The 20,084-nt window shown below is 45.3% G+C and overlaps 1 protein-coding gene across 2 annotated transcripts in view; it reads left to right on the top strand.

Moving 5' to 3' along the window:
- ANKRD29 (ankyrin repeat domain 29) overlaps nt 1-5,063 on the top strand; it is a 40,695-nt gene extending 35,632 nt beyond the window's left edge. For both annotated transcript variants that reach the window (XM_032795790.2, XM_032795787.2), the window contains one exon: nt 3,178-5,063. In XM_032795790.2, coding sequence (XP_032651681.1) covers nt 3,178-3,261 — 84 coding nt within the window. In that variant the 3' untranslated portion in view covers nt 3,262-5,063. The remainder of the gene's footprint in view (nt 1-3,177) is intronic.
- The last annotated feature ends 15,021 nt before the right edge of the window (nt 5,064-20,084 follow it).

Below are 20,084 nucleotides of genomic sequence, written 5' to 3'. Positions count from 1 at the left end.
TGGATGGGGGACTATACACTCATTCAATATAGATAGACCGCCAAAGATTAAATTGTCACAACTTTCCATCATACCAACTCAGACCAGTCAGCTAGAAGTGAAAAGCTCCGTATAGCATTACTGCTCCCCTGAGCTATCCAGTCTCACTAAATAGACTCATAGACTCATAGGTCAGAAGGGACCAATATGATCATCTAGTCTGACCTCCTGCACAAGGCAGGCCACAAAACCCTGCCCATACACATTTATAACAACCCCGAACCCATGACTGAGTTATTGAAATCCTCAAAATTGAGATTTGAAGACCTCAAGCTGCAGGGAATCCACCAGCAAGCGACCCATGCCCCACGCTGCAGAGGAAGGCGAAAAACCTCCAGGGCCTCTGCCAATCCGCCCTGGAGGAAAATTCCTTCCCGACCCCAAATATGGCGATCAGCTAAACCCTGAGCATGTGGGCAAGACTCACCAGCCAGCACCCAAGAAAGAATTCTCTGCAGTAACTCAGTTCCCATCCCATCCAACATCCCCTCACAGACCATTGAGCAGACTTATCTGCTGATAATCCAAGATCAATTGCCCAAATTAAACTATCCCATCATAACATCCCCTCCATATACTTATCAAGCTTAGTCTTAAAGCCAGATAAGTCTTTTGCCCCCACTACTTCCCTCGGAAGGCCGTTCCAGAACTTCACTCCCCTAATGGTTAGAAACCTTCGTCTAATTTCAAGTCTAAACTTCCTAATATCCAGTTTGTACCCATTCGTCCTCGTGCCTACATTAGTACTAAACTTAAATAATTCCTCTCCCTCCCTAACGTTAATCCCCCTGATATATTTATATAGAGCAAGCATATCCCCCCGGAGCCTTCTTTTGGCCAGGCTAAACAAGCCAAGCTCTTTAAATCATAAACTCTGTGTTGGTATGCAAACTATATTTGAGAGAAACTGTGACCAGCTAATGTTCTTGGACAATCATAAATTAGGGATATCTATGTAGCAGAACTGGGTTGAGCCACAGGAGTCTGAATCTGAAATTTTGGATTAAAAACAGCAGGTTAAAATCATATCTTGTTATTTTCAAACTTTATATAGCAGGGTCCTTGAGAAGATTCAGCTTCCTGGGTCTCCCTTTATTAATTACATTGGGGAGACAGAACAAAATCACTCAGATCCCATAACTGATTACAAGAATTCAGCACTTTTCATGTTTGCAAATTGCCTGCAAACAAGTTTTTACTTGATTCCATTAAATATTTTACATTATAGATTGCATAATTTATGCAGACATTTCTTCCTCTGTAGTTTGTTCATGAGCTATTTGTTGCAAGTAGTTGCTCTCAGGTTGGGTTGGTTAGTTGTGATTGGACACGGGTCACATGGTATTGTTTTCTGTTCTCTGATTGAATGAGTGAACATTTCAGAATCAGGTTACTGGTACAAATATTCTTGTTTATGAATTCATCAACATTTGTTTTCTGAGTATTCTCTAACAGTTGCTTAAAATATGCTGTTTCCACAAACACTCCTCCCAGTAAGCTCATTTGCTGAAATACAGAACAAAAAGACTGCATACAGAGGTGGAACAAACTCTGATTTTAAATCAAGAGAATAGTTACATAAAAGATTTAAGTAGTCAGACAGGTTAATATTGGGAAAGATAATGATTTTGTAAAGCATTTTAAGATTTATTATATAAGAACTAGGAATTATAATTATCTTGAATAAGGGAAATAAAATTTACTATTTCCATCACTTTCCACTAGATGGAAGCAGAGCCAATCTCTTTAAAACAATAGTTTATATTTTATTAGTAGTTTATACTTTGTTTTGATAATATTATCCAAACGAATGTGCCAGATTTTGCAACTACTAACACAGTTATTTGCAGAGGATAGAGGGTGATAAGAGTCCTTTCCTTGAGCTTTATTCTCTAGATCTTCCTCTCCTCCCGCCCTTTGGAAAATATTTGGAAAATAAAATGCCATTTGGTGTAGCTGGGTGGATTTCCAAAACAAGAATGTAACTCTGAAGGAATATCTCCATAATATCTAAATGTTAATTTCTACAGTTCTTATTCCCATCTTTTTGTTTTCAGTGGATATAAAGTAGGAGACAAAAATATTTGATATCCTGGTCACTAAGAACCTAATACAAAGCCCATTTGCTGCTGGGTTTTTGTTTGTTTTGTTTTGTGTTCCCCCATGCACACAGTACAAATGTTAGATGCCCATTTACTTCTGTGGGCTTTGGATAATGTCCTAAAGATCTGCCCCTGCTCCCATTGACTTCATTGGCAATAGTCTCCTTTGCTTCTATGGGACCATCATAGGGACCCCAAAATCCTGCCCCCCTGCGCAGAGCCTGTCACTGTTCAAATTTCACATAAGCCTTATTTGGAAGACTTGAGTGGAGCTTACATGTTGTATAGGCCTTGTGTTGACCCCTTTGTACAGGAGAAAATTTCTCCTGGCCTCTCTACACGGTCTAAAATTTGAAATGGTTTTAAAAACTGGTCCACTAAATGATAAAGGAGCCATACAGTAGACCAGGCTTGGGTAACCTGAACAGCTTGTGATGAAGTAGCTTCAAAACAAGCATATGGCAGGATTATAGGAAGTGAACACAAGGAAGAAAGAAATAGTAATTACTCTTTCAGGACTAGATTTTAATTAGCCCTAATAAGGCCACATGGGTAAAGAAGGGGGCAGGGCAAGTAAGGTGAGTGTGGCCACATTAGAGGTACCCAGAGCCTGGCATGTGGGGATGGGGCTTGAACAGGAGCTACATGGCCAATACCCTCCCCCTCCCATGAGTAAATGGGTAGAGCCATAGCTCTACTGCATGCTAGCTTATGGAGCTGTCCAGACCTGTGGGAGGGAGGGAGATAATTTGCATCCAAAAAAAAGGTGTGAAGTAATTTATTCCTTCTCAAAGCATATAGGGAAGGAACTATGACTGAGTCACAGTCACTGTTGCATAGGCTTGAGCCTAAAGGTTTATCTTAGCCCATAGTAGCTAGAGTGCAGCCTACATTTAAACACAAATGATTCTTTATTGTGTCCAACGTTTTCTCTAGGACTTTAATGCTTTTAATGTCCATGCTTCCAGGGCTTTAATGCTTCCATGTTTTGGAAATTCTGCCCTGCATTTTCTAATCATGGTGTTTCTTGTTTCAGGCAAATGAACTGCCAGCAGAACTAACACAAAATGAACGCATCCTCCGGCTCCTCCGGGCAAAAGAAAAGCACAGGAAAAGCTAACCCAACTACTGTGTCAGATGTGGTTTGACAGAGAGGAGCCATGTCCACGCTGGCACTAAAGCAAATCTGGTTTTGAAAATGGCTTATTGAACCTGTTTGCAGAATTGATTTAGCATGTCCAAGATACCACTCTGTGAACAAAGTCAGCCTTCAACACAGAGGAGAGGGTGCACTAAAACTTCAGTTTTGCACCATTAAACCTAACAGGAGTTTTGCCATGGGCTTCAGTGAGAGCAAGATAAGGCCCTAAAGGCCTGTTTGCACCACAGCCCTGTCTATACTTGAAAATCCCAGCATTCCCATAAATCCTAAAATGTGTGTAGTACACCTTATAGCCACACACAAGTGCTCAACCATTTCACAGGCATTCTCACTATTGTTATGACTGCACTAGCTGAGATCAAGTCTTAATGCCTCTTGGTGCACCTGTTCAGTTTGAACCATTCAGCCTGTGTAGGTGGGAAGCACAGATGTTCCAGCTGCACTGGTTCAATTAATCTCCTCAGCACAATCCCACAAGGCTTCAATGCACCCTTCAGGCTTTGGCAGTTTGGAGACCAGGCTATGTCCACATTCCTCCCTGCTGCCATTTCATGCAGGCCTGAGAGAAAGCTGAGGGGTGCTCATCTGGTCTCAGCTGTGCCCAATAACTCCTTCCCTGTTTGCAGCCACGTGTAGGGCAGGGATATAGGACACAGACCAGCCTATTTAAATCAAAACTTTAATTAGAACAAGGAATTTTTTATTGGCTAGTAGGAAAATAACCCACAACACAGTGGGGAAAAGTTAGGGAGCGCAAACACCACAGCATCTACACACCCACACTAGAAACCTCAGTTACATATGTATTGATCTACCTTACTCTGGAGTTGGCATGGCTCTGAGGTAACTGTTTCATCTGTATCTCATAGTTGCTTGAGACCTGAAAAAGGGACTTAAGTGAAAACATATCCCAGGCTTCCCCCCCTCCCCACATCCCAAGTAAATCCTAGTTCTCTTGCTTACTAGCACGGGGAAGTAAGTAACTTCTGGTTCTCGCCACTATCCTTGAGGATCAGAACATAGGCTAGAGGGGTGACTACCTGAGGTGAGGGAGAAGGATTGGAAAAATTGGTTGTGTACCAATGGATACCTCAGAGGGGTGTCCTCCCTCCAGCTCCTGGCCTTGACTGATCTGTTTGGATTGTAGAGGGAGACACAAGAGAAAAGGTAGCTGTTACTTAAGCAACAACTCATTAAAATGATCCAAAACTTTACAGTTTACCCCAAAAGTTATCAAGCAAATGAGAGCAAACTTGTCTCCTCCTCAGAGTAAACTCTGACCTGTGTAGTACCACAATCCATCCAACAGTGGGTATGGAGGCAGCTGGTGGCCTTCTGCAGTGTAATTCCCTTTCACTCCTAACATACGCTCAAATCCATGGACGGAACAGAACCACTGGAAATAGTCACTGAGCAAACCAAATGTAGCATGTTGTTAACATATATTTAGCTGTGAAGCCTACTTGTGTGGGTGTTATAAATGTACAGTATACATTGTACACACAAACACATGTATACGACACGGTTTAGTGTTCACCAGCTACTATACAATGCAGCTGCTCCAGGGACCTGTGCCTGGAATTATGGGAGAGGGGCCACTACGAGCAGGTACGTCAGCAGTTGATAGGCCATGTGTAATGTGGGCACATTATACTCGGAGGGCATTCGGTGCCAAAAAAAATTAAAAAATTCTACATACAATATTTTAAAATTCTGCAAAATTCTGTAAATTGTATTTGTCAGATCAATGTGGAGGCTCCAGCATGGCATGGGGGGAGCACAGACCATTGGCTGCACAGAGGTGGGAGATCACTCTGCAGCTTCCCCTAGGCACGGATTCACTGGTGAGGCTGCACCCAACCTGACCCAGCGCAAGGACCGGGCCTGCCACACAGACACCCCAGGGCCCTGCTGCTCCATGCCAGGTGCACTAGGTGTGGCCAGGCAGGTTCAGCCCGGCAGGATCCAAGTGTGGAGGGACTTAGTGTGGGGGAATCCAGGTGTGGGTTGAGAGGGTTCTCTGTGGGGGCCACGTGGATGCAGATAGTTCAGTGAGGAATTCAGGTAGGCGGGAGGATCTGGATGCACAGGGACTTGTTTGGTTCTGGATGAAACGGTAATAGGATGCTGCAGGAGGGTCCAAGTGAAAGTGGTTGGGGCTCAGCAGGGGTGGGGGGATCTGGGTGTGGTGGGATAGAGCTCAAGGGTGGTGATCCAGGTGCATCTGGTTGGGGCTAGGTGAGGTGAGGATCTGGGTGAGTTATTGGGGTGGTTCAGGTGCAGGGGGAGTGGGGCTCCTCAGGGGGGTTCTGAGTGTGGGGAGTGTGAGGCTCCGTGGGAGGGTCTGGGTATGAGAGGGTCTGGATGCATGGTGGATGGGGAAGCAGCTCTCTGTACAGTGATCCCTCCCCCTGCAGCTGAGGAGCAATGGATGTAGGAAGTGTGTGTGTGGTGGGGTAGTTTGCAGAACTTCCTGCAGCTGGGGGAGAAATCTCAGTGGGGGTCTGAAACAGCCCTGAATACCATGCAAGGGAAGAGGAAGTCCCATCCTCCCTAGCCCAGCCAGGACTAGCAGCTGAGCCTGGTGCAGGGTAGGAGTCACCTGCCAGGTCTTCTCCAATTCTGTCCCCTACCCCACAGAGATTTAGCTCTCTGCTGGTTCCCTTGGGTGCCCAAAAATATGCTGGGGAAGGTCATGTGACTGCTCTTGTGGCTTCCCTTTGCTTCCCCATCAGAAAGTCATTTTTCTGCAAGGAAGCAAAGAAATCTGTGGGGACATATTCTGCACATGCGCAGTGGTGCAGAATTCCCCCAGGAGTAACATTACACCAGTTTATACAGTACAAGCCTGTTAGTGTGGCCATAATAAATGGCTGCATTAATAAATAATGCTAGAACAGTCAGCTGCAACCTTTAATCTTGCTGTGCTTCAGACCTCTAGTGTAGCGGGGACCTGATACAGCATGGTTAAGGTTCTGTAATGTGGATAGGACCGTGACATGTTTTAACTGTGGCCTTATACCATGTTACATCAATATACAGTAGTTATTGCAGTCAGTATAGGCATGCCCTAAATCATGTTAGTCAAAACCATGTTACAGATTTCCCTTGGTGAGGTTCAGACATGGTGCTAACTTAGTAGGTGGACACACACCATTCTGCTCACCTCCAAATACGGCAAGTTGCTTCAAAGTGTTAGTGTAGACAGGGCTTTTGTTCCCAAGGAAACATGGACTGCTGCCTTGTTAAAATTAGACTGCAAGTCTGACATTTAGTTGAATCATTGGACTCTTCCTTTAGTGAATAAAAAGAGTCACTTTACTATTGCTTGAGGGAGTATAGTTCACTTTAGTGCAAACTGTTTCCTCCAACATATGGATCATAGCCATAAACCCAGGAACTTGGTACTCAGTGCAAGTTATTGTTTTCTTGAGGGCAAGGGAGGTAGGGGAGAATCCAGGTCCTGGTTAATAGAAGAAGTGAATGCACCTTTGCTTGCAAGCTACTATTGTTATATATGCTATTAGAATGGAAAGCCGAATGCTTTCCTGTTAGAGTATGAGATCTTACCAGAACAATCTGCTTGGTTTGGTAATTAAAACTGTGCTTTCCTTGAATTAAAGCAATACTTTTGCCTAACTGAATCTTGTAGACAAGTTAGTATGGGATTAAAGAATTATGCATAGATACGTAAAGCATTGCTGTCTCCATGACACTCAGGATCTTTCCCTGCAAGAGGCTGGGAAGTACTAAGCACCCTCAAATCCCATTGACTTCAGTAGAAACTTGGGTTGTGCAGCACCTTATGGGACTGGACTCAAACTTTGTGTTCATTAATAACCCAGTGTGGGTCTCTAGGCCGTTTTCTAAAGTTGTTGTTTTGGAGGAAGTTAAGGGATTCTAGGCAGCCTTGCCACCTCAGGAGTAAATCCTCTCCCCCTCCTCCCCCTGGTCACTTCAGAGAAGGGTCTCCCTAGAGCTTCTTCAGAGCATCAGTGGGTGGAAGTGACTAGAGGCAATGAAGATCATGCAAAGAGAAGCCAGTTATGAGGCAGGCAGGCAGGCAATCATTTAAAGCCCTTAATAACCAGCCTCAGTGGGTGAGTCAAGGTCAAACACATCTTAGTCATGCAGTATTGGACAAGCCACACTTGCAAAGGGAGGAATATTTGACTTCTCTGACTCCAGAAGAGAGAGGAACTGGCCACTGACCGCCCTCTTTTCTCACACCAGGTCAAAATAGAGAGATAGAGTAGCCAGCAGTGGCCCTGTCTACAGCTGGAATAAAGGAACTGAGAGATCAAAGCTCAGGTGACCAGTTAGCAGCAGCGTATTATCGCCTAGGGCTAGGGTGGCAAATTTGAAGGGGCGGCAAACTTGAGCACCCACAGAGAAGCTCCCCTGCTCTAGCTCACCTCCTCTGCAAGCGTGCCCCAGCACCCTGTTTCTCTCCCCTCCCTCCCAGTGCTTGCACCGCGAAACAGCTGTTTTGTGGGGAAGGGAGGGGAGGGGAATGCAGCGCGCTGGGGGAAGAGGTGGGACCGGGGCGGGGATTTGGGGAAGGGATCCAATAGGGGCAGGGAGGGGGTGGAGTTGGGGCAGGACTTTGGGGAAGGGATTGGGATAAGGGCAGGGCGACAATTATTTCAGGGCCTAGGGGTGGCAAAATCATTAATCCGCCACTGCCAATGAGTGCAGGTTTCTCAGTGAGTACTTGTCTCCAGGCCTGCCCAAGATGGGCAGAAATCGAGGAGGCTGTTCCAGCCCTCTCCATGGGTGTCTCCCCCTGCATTACTACAGGACTTTTCAGGTTCTTGAGTGTGTTCCCCCTTTCTTCCACATCTGGCTAACTGTTGGGTCAGGGAGACTCTGACACAGCTGTTGAATGTCTGGGATTCTTGCTGCTATGAGAAAGCCCTAAGGGCCTCTTTTAGAGATGTTCACAGCAGAGAGTGCACTTTATCCCTGAGCGGAGAGGGCACTACCAGTCTCCTTGATCCCACCTTTTAAAATAGAACCGTATTGGGCTTTGTAAAAAAGGGAGGATCAGGGCAGAAGTGACTTCAGCAAGATTGGGACTGAAAAACAGGAAAGATCCCAGCCCTTTATTTGACTATTTATTTGTGCTCCATGCCTCTGAAGGAGGCTGTTTCAGGCTCAGTTGCCCATGAGGAAAGCAATCAAAGATGCACAGTGTAAATGCAGATAGGTTTGGAAATTGCAGTAGCATACCTCTCCATGCAATGAAACATCCCTCCTCACAGTGAAAGTGTTAAAATACTTCTGTACACTTAGCCTCTTTCGTCTTCACAGTGTTGCACACACATATACTAATAGGATTTGTTGATTATTCCAAAGAGGAGATCTGCTTTCTCTTCGTTGCTGGAGTGAGTCAGCATTTATATTAATCACAATCACAGAATCATAGGACTGGAAGGGACCTCGGGAGGTCATCTAGTCTAGTGTCCGGCACTCATGGCAGGACTGAGTATTGTCAGACCATCCTTGACACATGTTTGTGTAGTGTGCTCTAAAAATCTATGATGGAGATTCCACAACCTCCCTGGGCAATTTATTCCAGTCTTTAACCACCCTGACAGTTAGAAATTTTTTCCTACTGTCCAGCCTAAATGTCCCTTGCTGCAATTTAAGCCCATTGCTTCTTGTCCTATCCTCAGAAGTTAAGAAGATCAATTTTTCTCCCTCCTCCTTGTAACAACCTTTTATGTACTTGAAAATTGAAATGTTCCCTCTGAGTCTTCTCTTTTCCAGACTAAACAAATCAAGTTTTTTCAATCTTCCCTCATAGGTCATGTTCTCTAGACCTTTAATCATTTTTGTTGCTCTTCTCTGGACTTTCTCCAGTCTGTACACCTTTTTCCTGAATTGTGGCACCCAGAACTGGACACAATACTCCAGTTAAGGCCTAATCAATGCAGAGTAGAGCGGAAGAATGACTTCTCGTGTCTTGCTTACTCATATTTAGCTTGTGGTCCACTATGAGCCCCAGATCCCTTTCCGCAGTACTCCTTCCTCGGCAGTCATTTCCCATTTTGTATGTGTGCAACTGATTGTTCCTTCCTAAGTGGAATACTTTACATTTGTCCTTATTGAATTTCGTGCTATTTACTTCAATGCTATTCATCCGATTTACTTTGCACTGCTATTGTACATTTTATCCAAGGACTGTAAAGCATTTTACAAACATTATTAGCTTCATGAGCTTCAGAATGTAACTGTGAAGTAGGCAGGGAGATAGATATGAATCACTTCATCCACCACTAAATTGCATTCACTTCTGAGAGGGTGGAGGTGGGAAGAGAGCAGCAGCTGTGTAAGAGCTCACTGCAGCACTACACAACATTTTAGGTCACACATTAAGGTATACTGTACCCAGCTGGAATAGCAGTGGGACCGAGGGTAGGCAAGTGAATTAAAATTTGGCCAGGACTTCAGAGTTAATATGTTACTCTCATTAAAAGTGCTGCGGGGTCTCTCATAACCACCTGTGCTGGGGACGTTGGTTTTACATTTCGCCCAAAAGACAGCATCTCCAGAAGTACAGTGGCCCTGATTTGGCCACTATGCAAAGCAAGATTCATGGGGCCCTCTCCAATACCCCTCTCCACCTGTGACCTTTTCAGGTGCCACACCCTCATGACCTCCCTTCAGCAATGAGTGAATGCACAGTCTATTAGCGTATATGCAAACTAGAAACATAGTTAGTAAAAAAGGAGAAAGAGATCTCTAGCACCACCCCTTTCAAGTACTAACGTCAGACCATAGAAGGAAGAGAGGATGTGCATCGAGGAAGAGCTACAAAGCATTGAAAAAGCTGATGTTCCAGACTCGGTACAGTGCAATCAGAGCCCATGGACACATAGAGCTCTCTGTGACCTCATAAACTTAAGCCCACCACCACAAGGCCCCCAGTAATGTGCTAGGGGACATGTTTGGTAATGACATGGGGAACAGTTACACAGATTGAATCATAGCACCACCTAGGTCTTCCTTGGAGGTCACCTAGCCAAGTACTGGCCCCTCGCAGCCCTGTTTAGCTTATGAGAGCTGACAGGAGCAGAGCACAAGGTGGTACAGCTGCAGGCCATAGTAAATGCACTTTATTAAGTACAGTGCTAATTTTACTCAGAGTCAGGGCCTAATTGCAAGAATAATCTAGCTTTCTTTATTCATTCAATCATAACGAATATGGTGGCACTTTCATCTTAATTAAATTATCCTTTTCATATGTTTCATTTCCCCTTTAAAAAGTCACAGCTGTATGGTGGTAACACGCGATCCAGCCCACACATATGCAGCCACAAACTGGACCTCAATTAACACAGTTGATTCATTATGAATTCCCAAAATACAAAGAGTCATCATGATCTCTGGGGAAACCCTACTAACTTAAATGATAAATTTGGACCACACTCTTTTTGAAAAGGCCTTTCTATATGTTTTGTGTAGCACACACAAAATTTATTTAGAATAAAAGATCTTAAACAGCTGGGCCATGATGCTTGAATTTAAAAAAAAAGCATGAGACAAATGTGATTCCCAAGTATCCGGCTCTTTTGAGGTGCAGACAGTTAATTTATACATATAAATTCCCCCATGGGGCTCAAGAGATAAATAACGCTAATTAAGCCAGACTCACTGAAGTCCCATTAACATCTATTGGGTTGCACAAGAAAACAAGCTGCACAGAAATAGGTCCATAAGCATTATATTTAAAATTAACATGGGAAAGGAATAAAATAGCTTTAAAAATGTTCATTTGGAATCCTTGCTTTACTGTAGTGTTGCACTACATTAAGTATTTGTACTGTTTTTATACATAACACACATATGAACAACCCCAAAGACTGCACAAGGCTCTGGTTTTCAGCAAAGTGCACACATAGAGATAAACGGAGCTTCACCTTCTCATCGCAGCTCCGCATTTGGTCCATAGAGTTTTGTTACAATTGTCATTCTTTTCTGAATTCCAGTGTTCTCTTTGACTTGTGGTGCTATATATTTTATAAAACGTATGCACATTTATGTTATTCAATGAAATATGATGCTACACTGGGTATATTGCTTTGTTAGGGCACACTTTTCCAAGTCATCATTCAAATTAAAATAACTATGCTATTCAGCTTTCTTTTACTGTTTTTATAGGTCAGGGGTTATTTGCTGTCCTCCTCTGTAGGTCTGTTTCCACATGTAATAGCAGTGTACAGTTTGTATATGACTAAGCTTAAACTGTTACAGAATACAATAAGTGATTTTCTAGGCCCTGTTTTTCGTAACACCATTCTGTTCCAGCCAGTTCCTTATACCTTCAGTATTTTTCAAGCATCTGGAGATGAGTTAGGAACTCCACAAAACTAGTAAAGGCAATGTTCCCACCCTGAAGATCATGCAGACTAAATTCAGCATGACAAACCAAGGGCCTGATCAAAAGACCATTGAAAGACTCCCATGGACTTTAATGTCTTTTGGATCAGGTCCCAAAGGAGGGAGAGGAAAGAAAAATAAATGTGAAATAAGCCCACACTGCTACTCCGTAAGTCATATACAACACAGGTGCTGACTTTCCATTGTGCCGGGGGAGCAGTGCTCGACCCCGGCTCTGCCCCAGGCCCTGCCCCCACTCCACCCTCTCCCTCAAGACCACACCCCCACCCCATCACACCTCCACTAAATCCCTATCCTGCTTCTTCCCACCCTGTTCTACCCCCTTCCCTGAGCGCAACATCCTTGCTCCTCCTCCTTCCCCCCGCCAGCCTCCTGCATACCGCAAAACAGCTGATTGCGGCAGGCGGGAGCGCAGGAAGGGGGGGGAAGCGCTGATTGGAGGGCCCGCCAGTGGGTAGGAGGCACTGGGAGGAGGGGGAGGTGCTGATGGGGCTGCCGGTGGGTGCTCAGCACCCACCATTTTTTCCCTGTGGGTGCTCCAGGGCTGGAGCACTCATCAACTCGGCACCTATGGTAGACACATCTTGATGGTTCTGCTCCTTTTTTAAAAAAATGAAACAAAGTTTTGCACTGATCCCTCCCATTTCAATTCAAAGCAATGCCTACACTCTCTTGCTATGCATACTATTGTATTCAGTTGATTTTGACCCTAATAAAAGACAGTCTAAATTGCCTTTGTGTGCGATGCCCCAGGCTTTTTATCCCATTACAGCAGTTTTCTATTTGAATGAATTGTGTTTTGTAGAGATTGCATGCAGCCTTATCAAATATTTCTACAGGAGCAGTGAAATAAAGAAGACTTAAAAAGGTCAAACTATTTAGTTTATCCCAGAAAAAGTTAAGAGGTGACTTATTAATGGTTTATAAGTATCCACATAGGCAGAAGATTTCTGATAACAGAGGGCTAGTTAATTTAGCAGACAAGGGCCTAACAAAACCCAATGGCTGGAAACTGAAACTAGACAAATTCAGACTAGAAATAAGGTGTTAACCATTGGAATAATTTACCTTGGGAAGTGGTAGCTTCTTCATCACTTGAAATCTTTCAATTAAGATTAGATTTTTTTGTAAAAGATATGCTCTAACTCAACTAGATGTTATAGGCATGATGCAGAGATCACTTGGTGACATTCAATGGCTTGTATTATACAGGAGGTAAGACTAGATGATCACAGTGATCTCTTCTGGCCTTAAAATTTATTGACTCAATAGCAGTTTCTGATTTGCCAATCTAAAGAATTAAAGAGACCGTCTCCCTCATAAAATTGGTAGAAAAAACATGAGTCCAGTCATAGTGTGAGAGCACTGTTAGATCAGGAGAGAGCAGTGAAAACACCTACTTGTCAAAGCACATCCTTTCCATCGTGCTCCCATGGACTGGGAGCAAACTGAAGGGATGCCCTGGAGTTATTAGCCATTCACAGGTATTGGAATGGGTTCAGTTTGAATTTCCTCAAATGTTCAGCGCTTGTGAGCTGTGTCAGTTTGACAGCACTTCAGACTTTATCCACAGAATACGTACAATATGGGCAGCAGAAGCGCAGAATTTCCTTAGTCAAACCCTGATGAAGCTGTGAAAAGCACTACATTGCTTTTCTATAATGCTTTTCTTCTGAGACTCCCACAGACAGGGGTGGCTCCAGGCACCAGCGCAGCAAGCATGTGCCTGGGGCAGCAAGCCGCGGGGGGCGGTATCCCAGTTGCCATGACGGTGGGAATTAGGAGGCCTTTGATAGCATTTCTGTGGGAGGTCCGACGGTCCCGCGAATTCAGTGGAGGGTGCCGAAGGAGCAGGACCATCAGATCACCCGCAGGAAATGCCGCCAAATCGGCATCACCGCAGACCACCTGCAGGCGTGTCACCAAAGACTGCCTGATTGCCGTGCTTGGGGTGGCAAAACACATAGAGCTGCCCCTGTATAGACTACACAGCTTTTAGCGACACCATCCTGTCACTAAAAGTCAGGCAGTGTAAAAGCTCTTTGTCGGGACTTTTGCCAACAAAATACTTCCACCCCCATGAGTGGGGTTCGCTTTGTCGACAGCACTCCTGCCAATAACGAGCCGTTTACCACTTGCCCTGGCAAAACTTTTGGCTTTCGTGGGTAGGAATGGGGGCTTTTTTAAGCACCCATGAATGACAAAAATGTTGTCATTCAATTGGCAGTGTAGACAAATCCTCAGTCACTACTAGGCAATGGTTCCCACCCACGTTTTACTACGGCTGATCCTGTTTCAGTGACCTCAGTGACAGACACAGATAAGATGTGATTAAAAATTACAACAGCGCCTGCAGTCGTTAGATGAGAACATAAGGGCAGTACACAGGTGGTGAAACAACCACAGAAATGTGCAGAGGCAGATATGGTGATAAAAGACACATTGTAGCATTAGATGCACCAGTAGAAGGAATTTGTCCCCAACTCGCAACATGGCTTCATGGTGCTGAGAGTTGGCTACCACATTGCTTAAAGCTGCACAACTATAATACTGTACTTTTGAGCCAGGAGATTCTAACATCAGGATGAGGACAGGAAGGGCTCCTTCCCTGCACAGGACTTGCTGGATCCGTTCTGATCGTGTGAGGTTGAGAATAGCTCCAACTGCATTTTGTTGGACCCTAGGATCATAGGAGTTGGCAAGTGCCAGCAAGGGTATAACTCCTGCTGAGCCGATGGCCTCTTGGCTGGACTTTCTAACTCCTGGGTGCAGGCAATGGGGCGACAGACAGACTGCGGCTTGCTGCAGGGCATGTGCCACAGCTCAAGCCCAGCCACACGAGGAGTGTGAGGCAAAGAGGGCCGGGCAGCAGTGGGAGAGGCGTGCGCCACATGATCCCTCAACGTCCACAAGTCATGCTCGTGCTAGTTCCTCCCCTGCTCTGACCCAACCAATGGGAGCTGCACCTGTGGCTGGGAGGCAAGGCAGCATGCGGACCCTCCAGGCTGCCCCTAAGGCTAGAAGCCATACATGCCAGTTGCTTCCCAACCAGAGAACTGTGTGGCGCGGTGCACCAGCACTGGGCAAATGGTTTATACATTTCTGCATAGGCTGAGGCAAACTAGGGAGGTGAAGGTATTTCAGTGCCTAAATGCATTGGCCCAGATCCTCAGAGGTATTTAGGTACCTTTGAGGATTTCGTCCATTACGTCTTCTTATACAATCAGGTGATTGCTAGCAGCATCAAGGAGATAACAGGCCCTCTCTCTTCTATAATATATAGCTTGTTGCTTCCAGCTAGGAACTTGGATGCTAATAGTACTTGACCAAAATATTAAGTACACTGAGGAAAGAGTAACAAAAGGTGTAACCCTTCCATACAGATGATGAAGGTTAACACAGACAAGACTACAAAAGAAATGTGTACAGAACTAACTAGCAAACACCAATTTTCCCAGGACTAGCAGCATTATTCTGATTAAATCTGAAAATCAGCTTTGGAACATGCTGTACCTGTTTGGATTTACTGTAGCAGGAGGTGGGTGTGACATTAGTTGAAACCTACTAATTCACTTGTTGCATCTTGTCTGTAATTGCTAGATCTCCAGGGAGAGAACATGCCTTCCTGTCTGTTTGTGCAAGCCCAGCACAATGTTGTCCCCAATTCCTACTGAGGCCTTTGGGTGTTGTTGCAATACAGATCACAAACGGTAATATTAATAATAAATTACTGGACAACCAGAAATTTTACTGACATTGTTACACAGATCTCAGGGGTGCTGGACCATTTTTTATAAGGAGGGTGCTGAGAGCCATTGAACCAAACCTTAAACCCTGTATATAATGGAAACCCCTTCAAGTCAGGGGTGCTGCAGCACCCCCTGCACCGCTAGCTCAGCACCTATGACAGATCAATGTGAAATGATTATGTACTGCCTTTCCAGCTGTGGATGCAGATCTTCTTTAGCTGATTCCACTTTTGAAACTTCAGGGAAGCAGTTGTGGTTTTTGTGGGAACTGTAGACTCAGTTATGTGTCTGTATAGGCCAAGCCACAAGAGGGAAGGGAAGGAGATACACGGCCCAAGAGGCAGCACCTAGACACATTATGTCTTTGCAAAGTATAATGCTGCCTGGGTTCTGGAAGGAGTTTGCTGGGTGGTGGGACTTGTTAAATTTTTTCAACAAGGGTAGACAACTTTCCTAGCAGCATACCTATGCCTGCACACAGTGGAGACTGGGCGATGGTCCCACCCAGCGCCGTAACAAAGGTGAGGCGAGTGAGGCACTTGCCTCGGGCACACAAAGTGGAGGGACGCAGCTTTACCGCGGTTGGCGGCGCTTCGGCGGCAGCTCTAGCACCACCACTTCTTCAGTGGCAAATCCCTAATGTCCTCTTGGCAGGAAGGACCTGCCGTCAAATTGCCGATGCCGCTTCATTCATTCTTCGGCGGCAATTTGGCGGTGGGTCCTTCTCTCCGAGAGGGACTCAGAGACTTGCCGCCAAAGAATGAATGGAGCAGCGGCGGAAATGCAGCGGCAGACCCTTCCCTCTGACAGGGACTCAGGGACCCGTCGCCGAATTGCTGCCGAAGACCCTGGAGCCGGTCCTTGTCTCGGGCGCAAAAATTCCTTGTTACGGCTCTGGTCCCACCCCCCTCTGGGCCACTAATACCGTTGATAAGATGGGGGCTTGTACTTTTAGCATTTATAAACAGCAATTCATCGTTTCACCAACAGATGGTGATAGTTAGTCAGGTTACCAAACTTTTGGTTCATTTTGTTGTAGGGGTATCATTTATAAATGTTTGCACAAGACAGCAGTTGCTGTATGAACCATAAACTATGAGTGTCTGTGTGGGTGTGTCTCACTCTCTGTTTATTCAGTTTGTTTCCTTAGAATCAGATTACAAACACATTAGCAGATTGGATATGCCTTCTTCCCAAACCAGGGATTACAACATGGATCAGGCCACTTGACCTCAACAATTTGCACATGAGCATGTTTCACTTATGTAAACAAAAGTATGTGGGCCAGTGAAATCAACAGGGTTACACTAAGAATTAATTTGGTAGCACATAATTTCAGCTACTTCGTTTCAGAAGACAGTGTTAAAACATAGTGTTTGTATTAACATAGCATTGATCCATCTTGCACAGGGTTGAGATTAAAATATTAAAAAAATGTAAAAAGCCTGCCCAAAGCAGTGTTTTTTAAACTATTTAGCAATTTGTAATGTACAGCATATAATTTACACTAACTTGCAGATTTATAGAATAAATGCATTAGCAAGACACCTAATATAATTTATACAGAATTTTTCACCCTGAAGGGTCTCAAATCACTTTACAAATTTAGCAAACCAATATACAAAGTATACAACGGGCAGATTCTAGACTCAGCTAACGTAAAAAATGTTCTAAATCATGGACAGGTTGGTTACTGGTGAGCAGATGGAGTCAAGTAATCCTCCTCAATTAAAATAGAGTGTAGTGCTGGCTACATCTAAACTCAGGCTGTTTTCCTGTAGGTTTGCTGCTCTTTTCAGGACATGCCTCTACTAGAAAAAAATGTCATAAAACATGTGGGACAAGATGTGTACCCTGGGAAAGTGGCTAGTATGCATTTTGGATTGCAAAATGAGTTATGTTTTATTTTTAACGCTTGGATAGGATACTCTGAATCACTTATCTGTGTCTCTCACTGGCTAGCCTCTTGTAAGCTGACTGCAGTCTTGTGATGCTCATAAATTGGCGAATTCAGACCATTCACCACGACGTCCATCTGAAAAATGTCCATCTGTGCCCCACAAAAGGAAGAAGCAGCATTTTAAATGCTTTAATTAATAAAAAAGGATGTCCAAGCCTTAAAATGTTATGAACTAATGAAATTCCACCATCAGTTCATGATAAACTCAGCACTTTTCTGCAGCTTATAGGGGGGCAATGCTGGAAACACTTACACAGATGAGCAGATCCGTAAAGTCAATGAGACTACTCACATGCATAAATTTAAGCACATACAAAAGCTTTTGCAGCATCAGGGCTTACCATAACACTTTCAGGTCAGATAAAAACTGTTATGCTGTCACAATGAGAATAACTGAGATTGTGAAAAGAGACATAGGATCTGTTAAAGCAATGCTTACATTTTTAAGGAGGGATTTAATGATAACCTCCTAGTATTCAGGATGACAAAGTGGGTGGGGTAATATCTTTTATTGGACCAAATTCTGTTGGTGAGTCAAGCTTTCGAGCTACACAGAGCTCTTCTTCAGGTCTAGGAGGGTACTCAGAGGGTATGTCTATACTGGGATAAAAGCCATGTGGCTCGGCTATGGCTAGCCCACGTCAACTGACTCAGGCCAGCAGGGCTTCGGCTGTGGTGATAAAAATTGCTGTGTAGAAGTTTGAGCTTGGGCTGGAGCCAGCATTCTGAGACCCTCCACCCTTTCAGGGTCCCAGAGTTCAGGCTCCAGCGAAAGCCTGAACATCTACATAGCAATTTCAGCTCTGGAGCCCCAGCCAGCTGGCCTGGGGGCAGCTGTGAGTTTTTTCTCCCCTTATAAACATATCCCAGGCCTGCACAACATACGGATGTGGCCCACGTGGGCTCGCTGTGCGGCCTGCGGGGGGGGGAGGGGTGTAGGCAAGCCAACAGCTGGCTGGCGGATGGGCGGGGTGGTGAGGGGGCCAGTGGCAGGGTGGAGAGTGAGGGAGACAGCGGCAGGAGGTGGGGGCAGCGGCAGAAGGTAAGAGGCCAGGCAAGTGAGCTGGCAGCGGCAGGGGGCCGGGCTGAGGAGGCAAGCGAGTGCGCAGTGGGAGGGGGTGAGTAGCTGAGCTGGGGGGGACGAGGAGGCGGGCAGTGGTGGGGGGGCAATTGGGAGAGGGAAATGGCAGAATGCCCCCGACAATTCCAAAAGTTCAAGTAACTGTCCCAGGGTGGTAAAGAAAACTGGGTCATTAAGGCTTGACAGTCTCTGGGGGGAAACACTGCTAATCCCAGGACCAGACAGGCTGCTGTGTTTGTATCAGGGGTTCTTCAACTTTTTCATAGTGTGGAAAACTGGTTAATGCAGGGACTACCTCATGGGTTCATGTACCTGTCATCACTGCAGCAACTGCTTCCATGGAAAAGCCACCTTAGGAGGATGTTTAAATGTATATTTAACTTCTTTTTATCTCACAGTCAGAAGAAGTTGGCCCCATGTGCACATACCCAGCTCTATGGACTCAATCCCACCACACTTTGGGAACCTGTGCAGCCAAGTCTGTCTCCAGCAGTGCAAAGGCAAAGTGAGGACAGGATCAAATCAAATGTCCATCCCCGCGTTTGAGAAGAGAGAACTATGACATACTGCACATAATCCAAACCACTTCATTAGCTGAAGAATTAAGCTGTGTAAATTTTAGAGGAGCCCAGTTAAAAGCCCATCAACAAATCTCACTTACAAATACTTGACAGCTTCCCTAAAAACTCAAAGGCAGGACAGCCTAGAAATGAACAGTTCAGGGATCCAACCCCACAGCCATATCATTCTTCCCTGTTCCTCACCACCCCACCTACCCTGCCCCCAAGAATCCTAGCCACATCCCTCCTGATCCAGGCCCCTACCTCTTCCCCTGCAGAGCAGCCCTTGCCACAGAGCCAGGACTCAGAAGGGCAGTTTAAATAATTTACAGCGTCAATGTTATAAACATGACACAGGTCTTTGTGATCCCCCAGCTCTCCCCCAGTAACACTCAGAGGCCCCCGTCCGACTCAGCCAGACACCTGGTGTTTGGGGCCAAGCGATTTTGGGGATAGGAAGCTAGGAAACTGTTCAGAAAGGGAATGATGGATATTTGTGAAATATCTTAATTGCAAAACCCCTTTTCTGAAGGTTACTAAACCTCCCAGACAAATCCTACTTGGCTTAGGAGATCTCAGGGGATCTGGTAATTTTTTGGAGAAGTTACACGGAAGTTAAAAATGGATCTTAGCTGTAAGTTAGGATCAGTCTGAACTATGGAGTGGCTACCACTGTCCCATTACATAGGGGTGAGCGAGCAGCACTGGGCCTGATCTGGTCTGGCTCCCATCCCCTCTTCAAGGGTTGCAGCTGTCTGGAGGTGCTTGCCTTCCTCATTCACACCTCGTTCATTCAATGGGGCAATCGATTACAAAGTGGGGAAAGATCTTATTCTACGGCCACGTCTATACGACGCGCCGTTTCGGCGCGTTAAAATCGAATGCTCGGGGTTCGATATATCGCGTCTCGTCTAGACGGGGATATATCGAACCCAGAGCGCGCTTACATCGATTCCGGAACTCCACCAAAACAAACGGAGTTCCGGATTCGACATGGCGAGCCGCGCACATCGATTCGGCGCGGT

The sequence above is a fragment of the Chelonoidis abingdonii genome, chromosome 2 (genome assembly GCF_003597395.2).
Source record: "Chelonoidis abingdonii isolate Lonesome George chromosome 2, CheloAbing_2.0, whole genome shotgun sequence".
Taxonomy (NCBI): Eukaryota; Metazoa; Chordata; order Testudines; family Testudinidae; genus Chelonoidis; species Chelonoidis abingdonii.
Note: the sequence above shows the minus strand (reverse complement) of the source record. Positions and strands in the feature narration are given on the sequence as shown.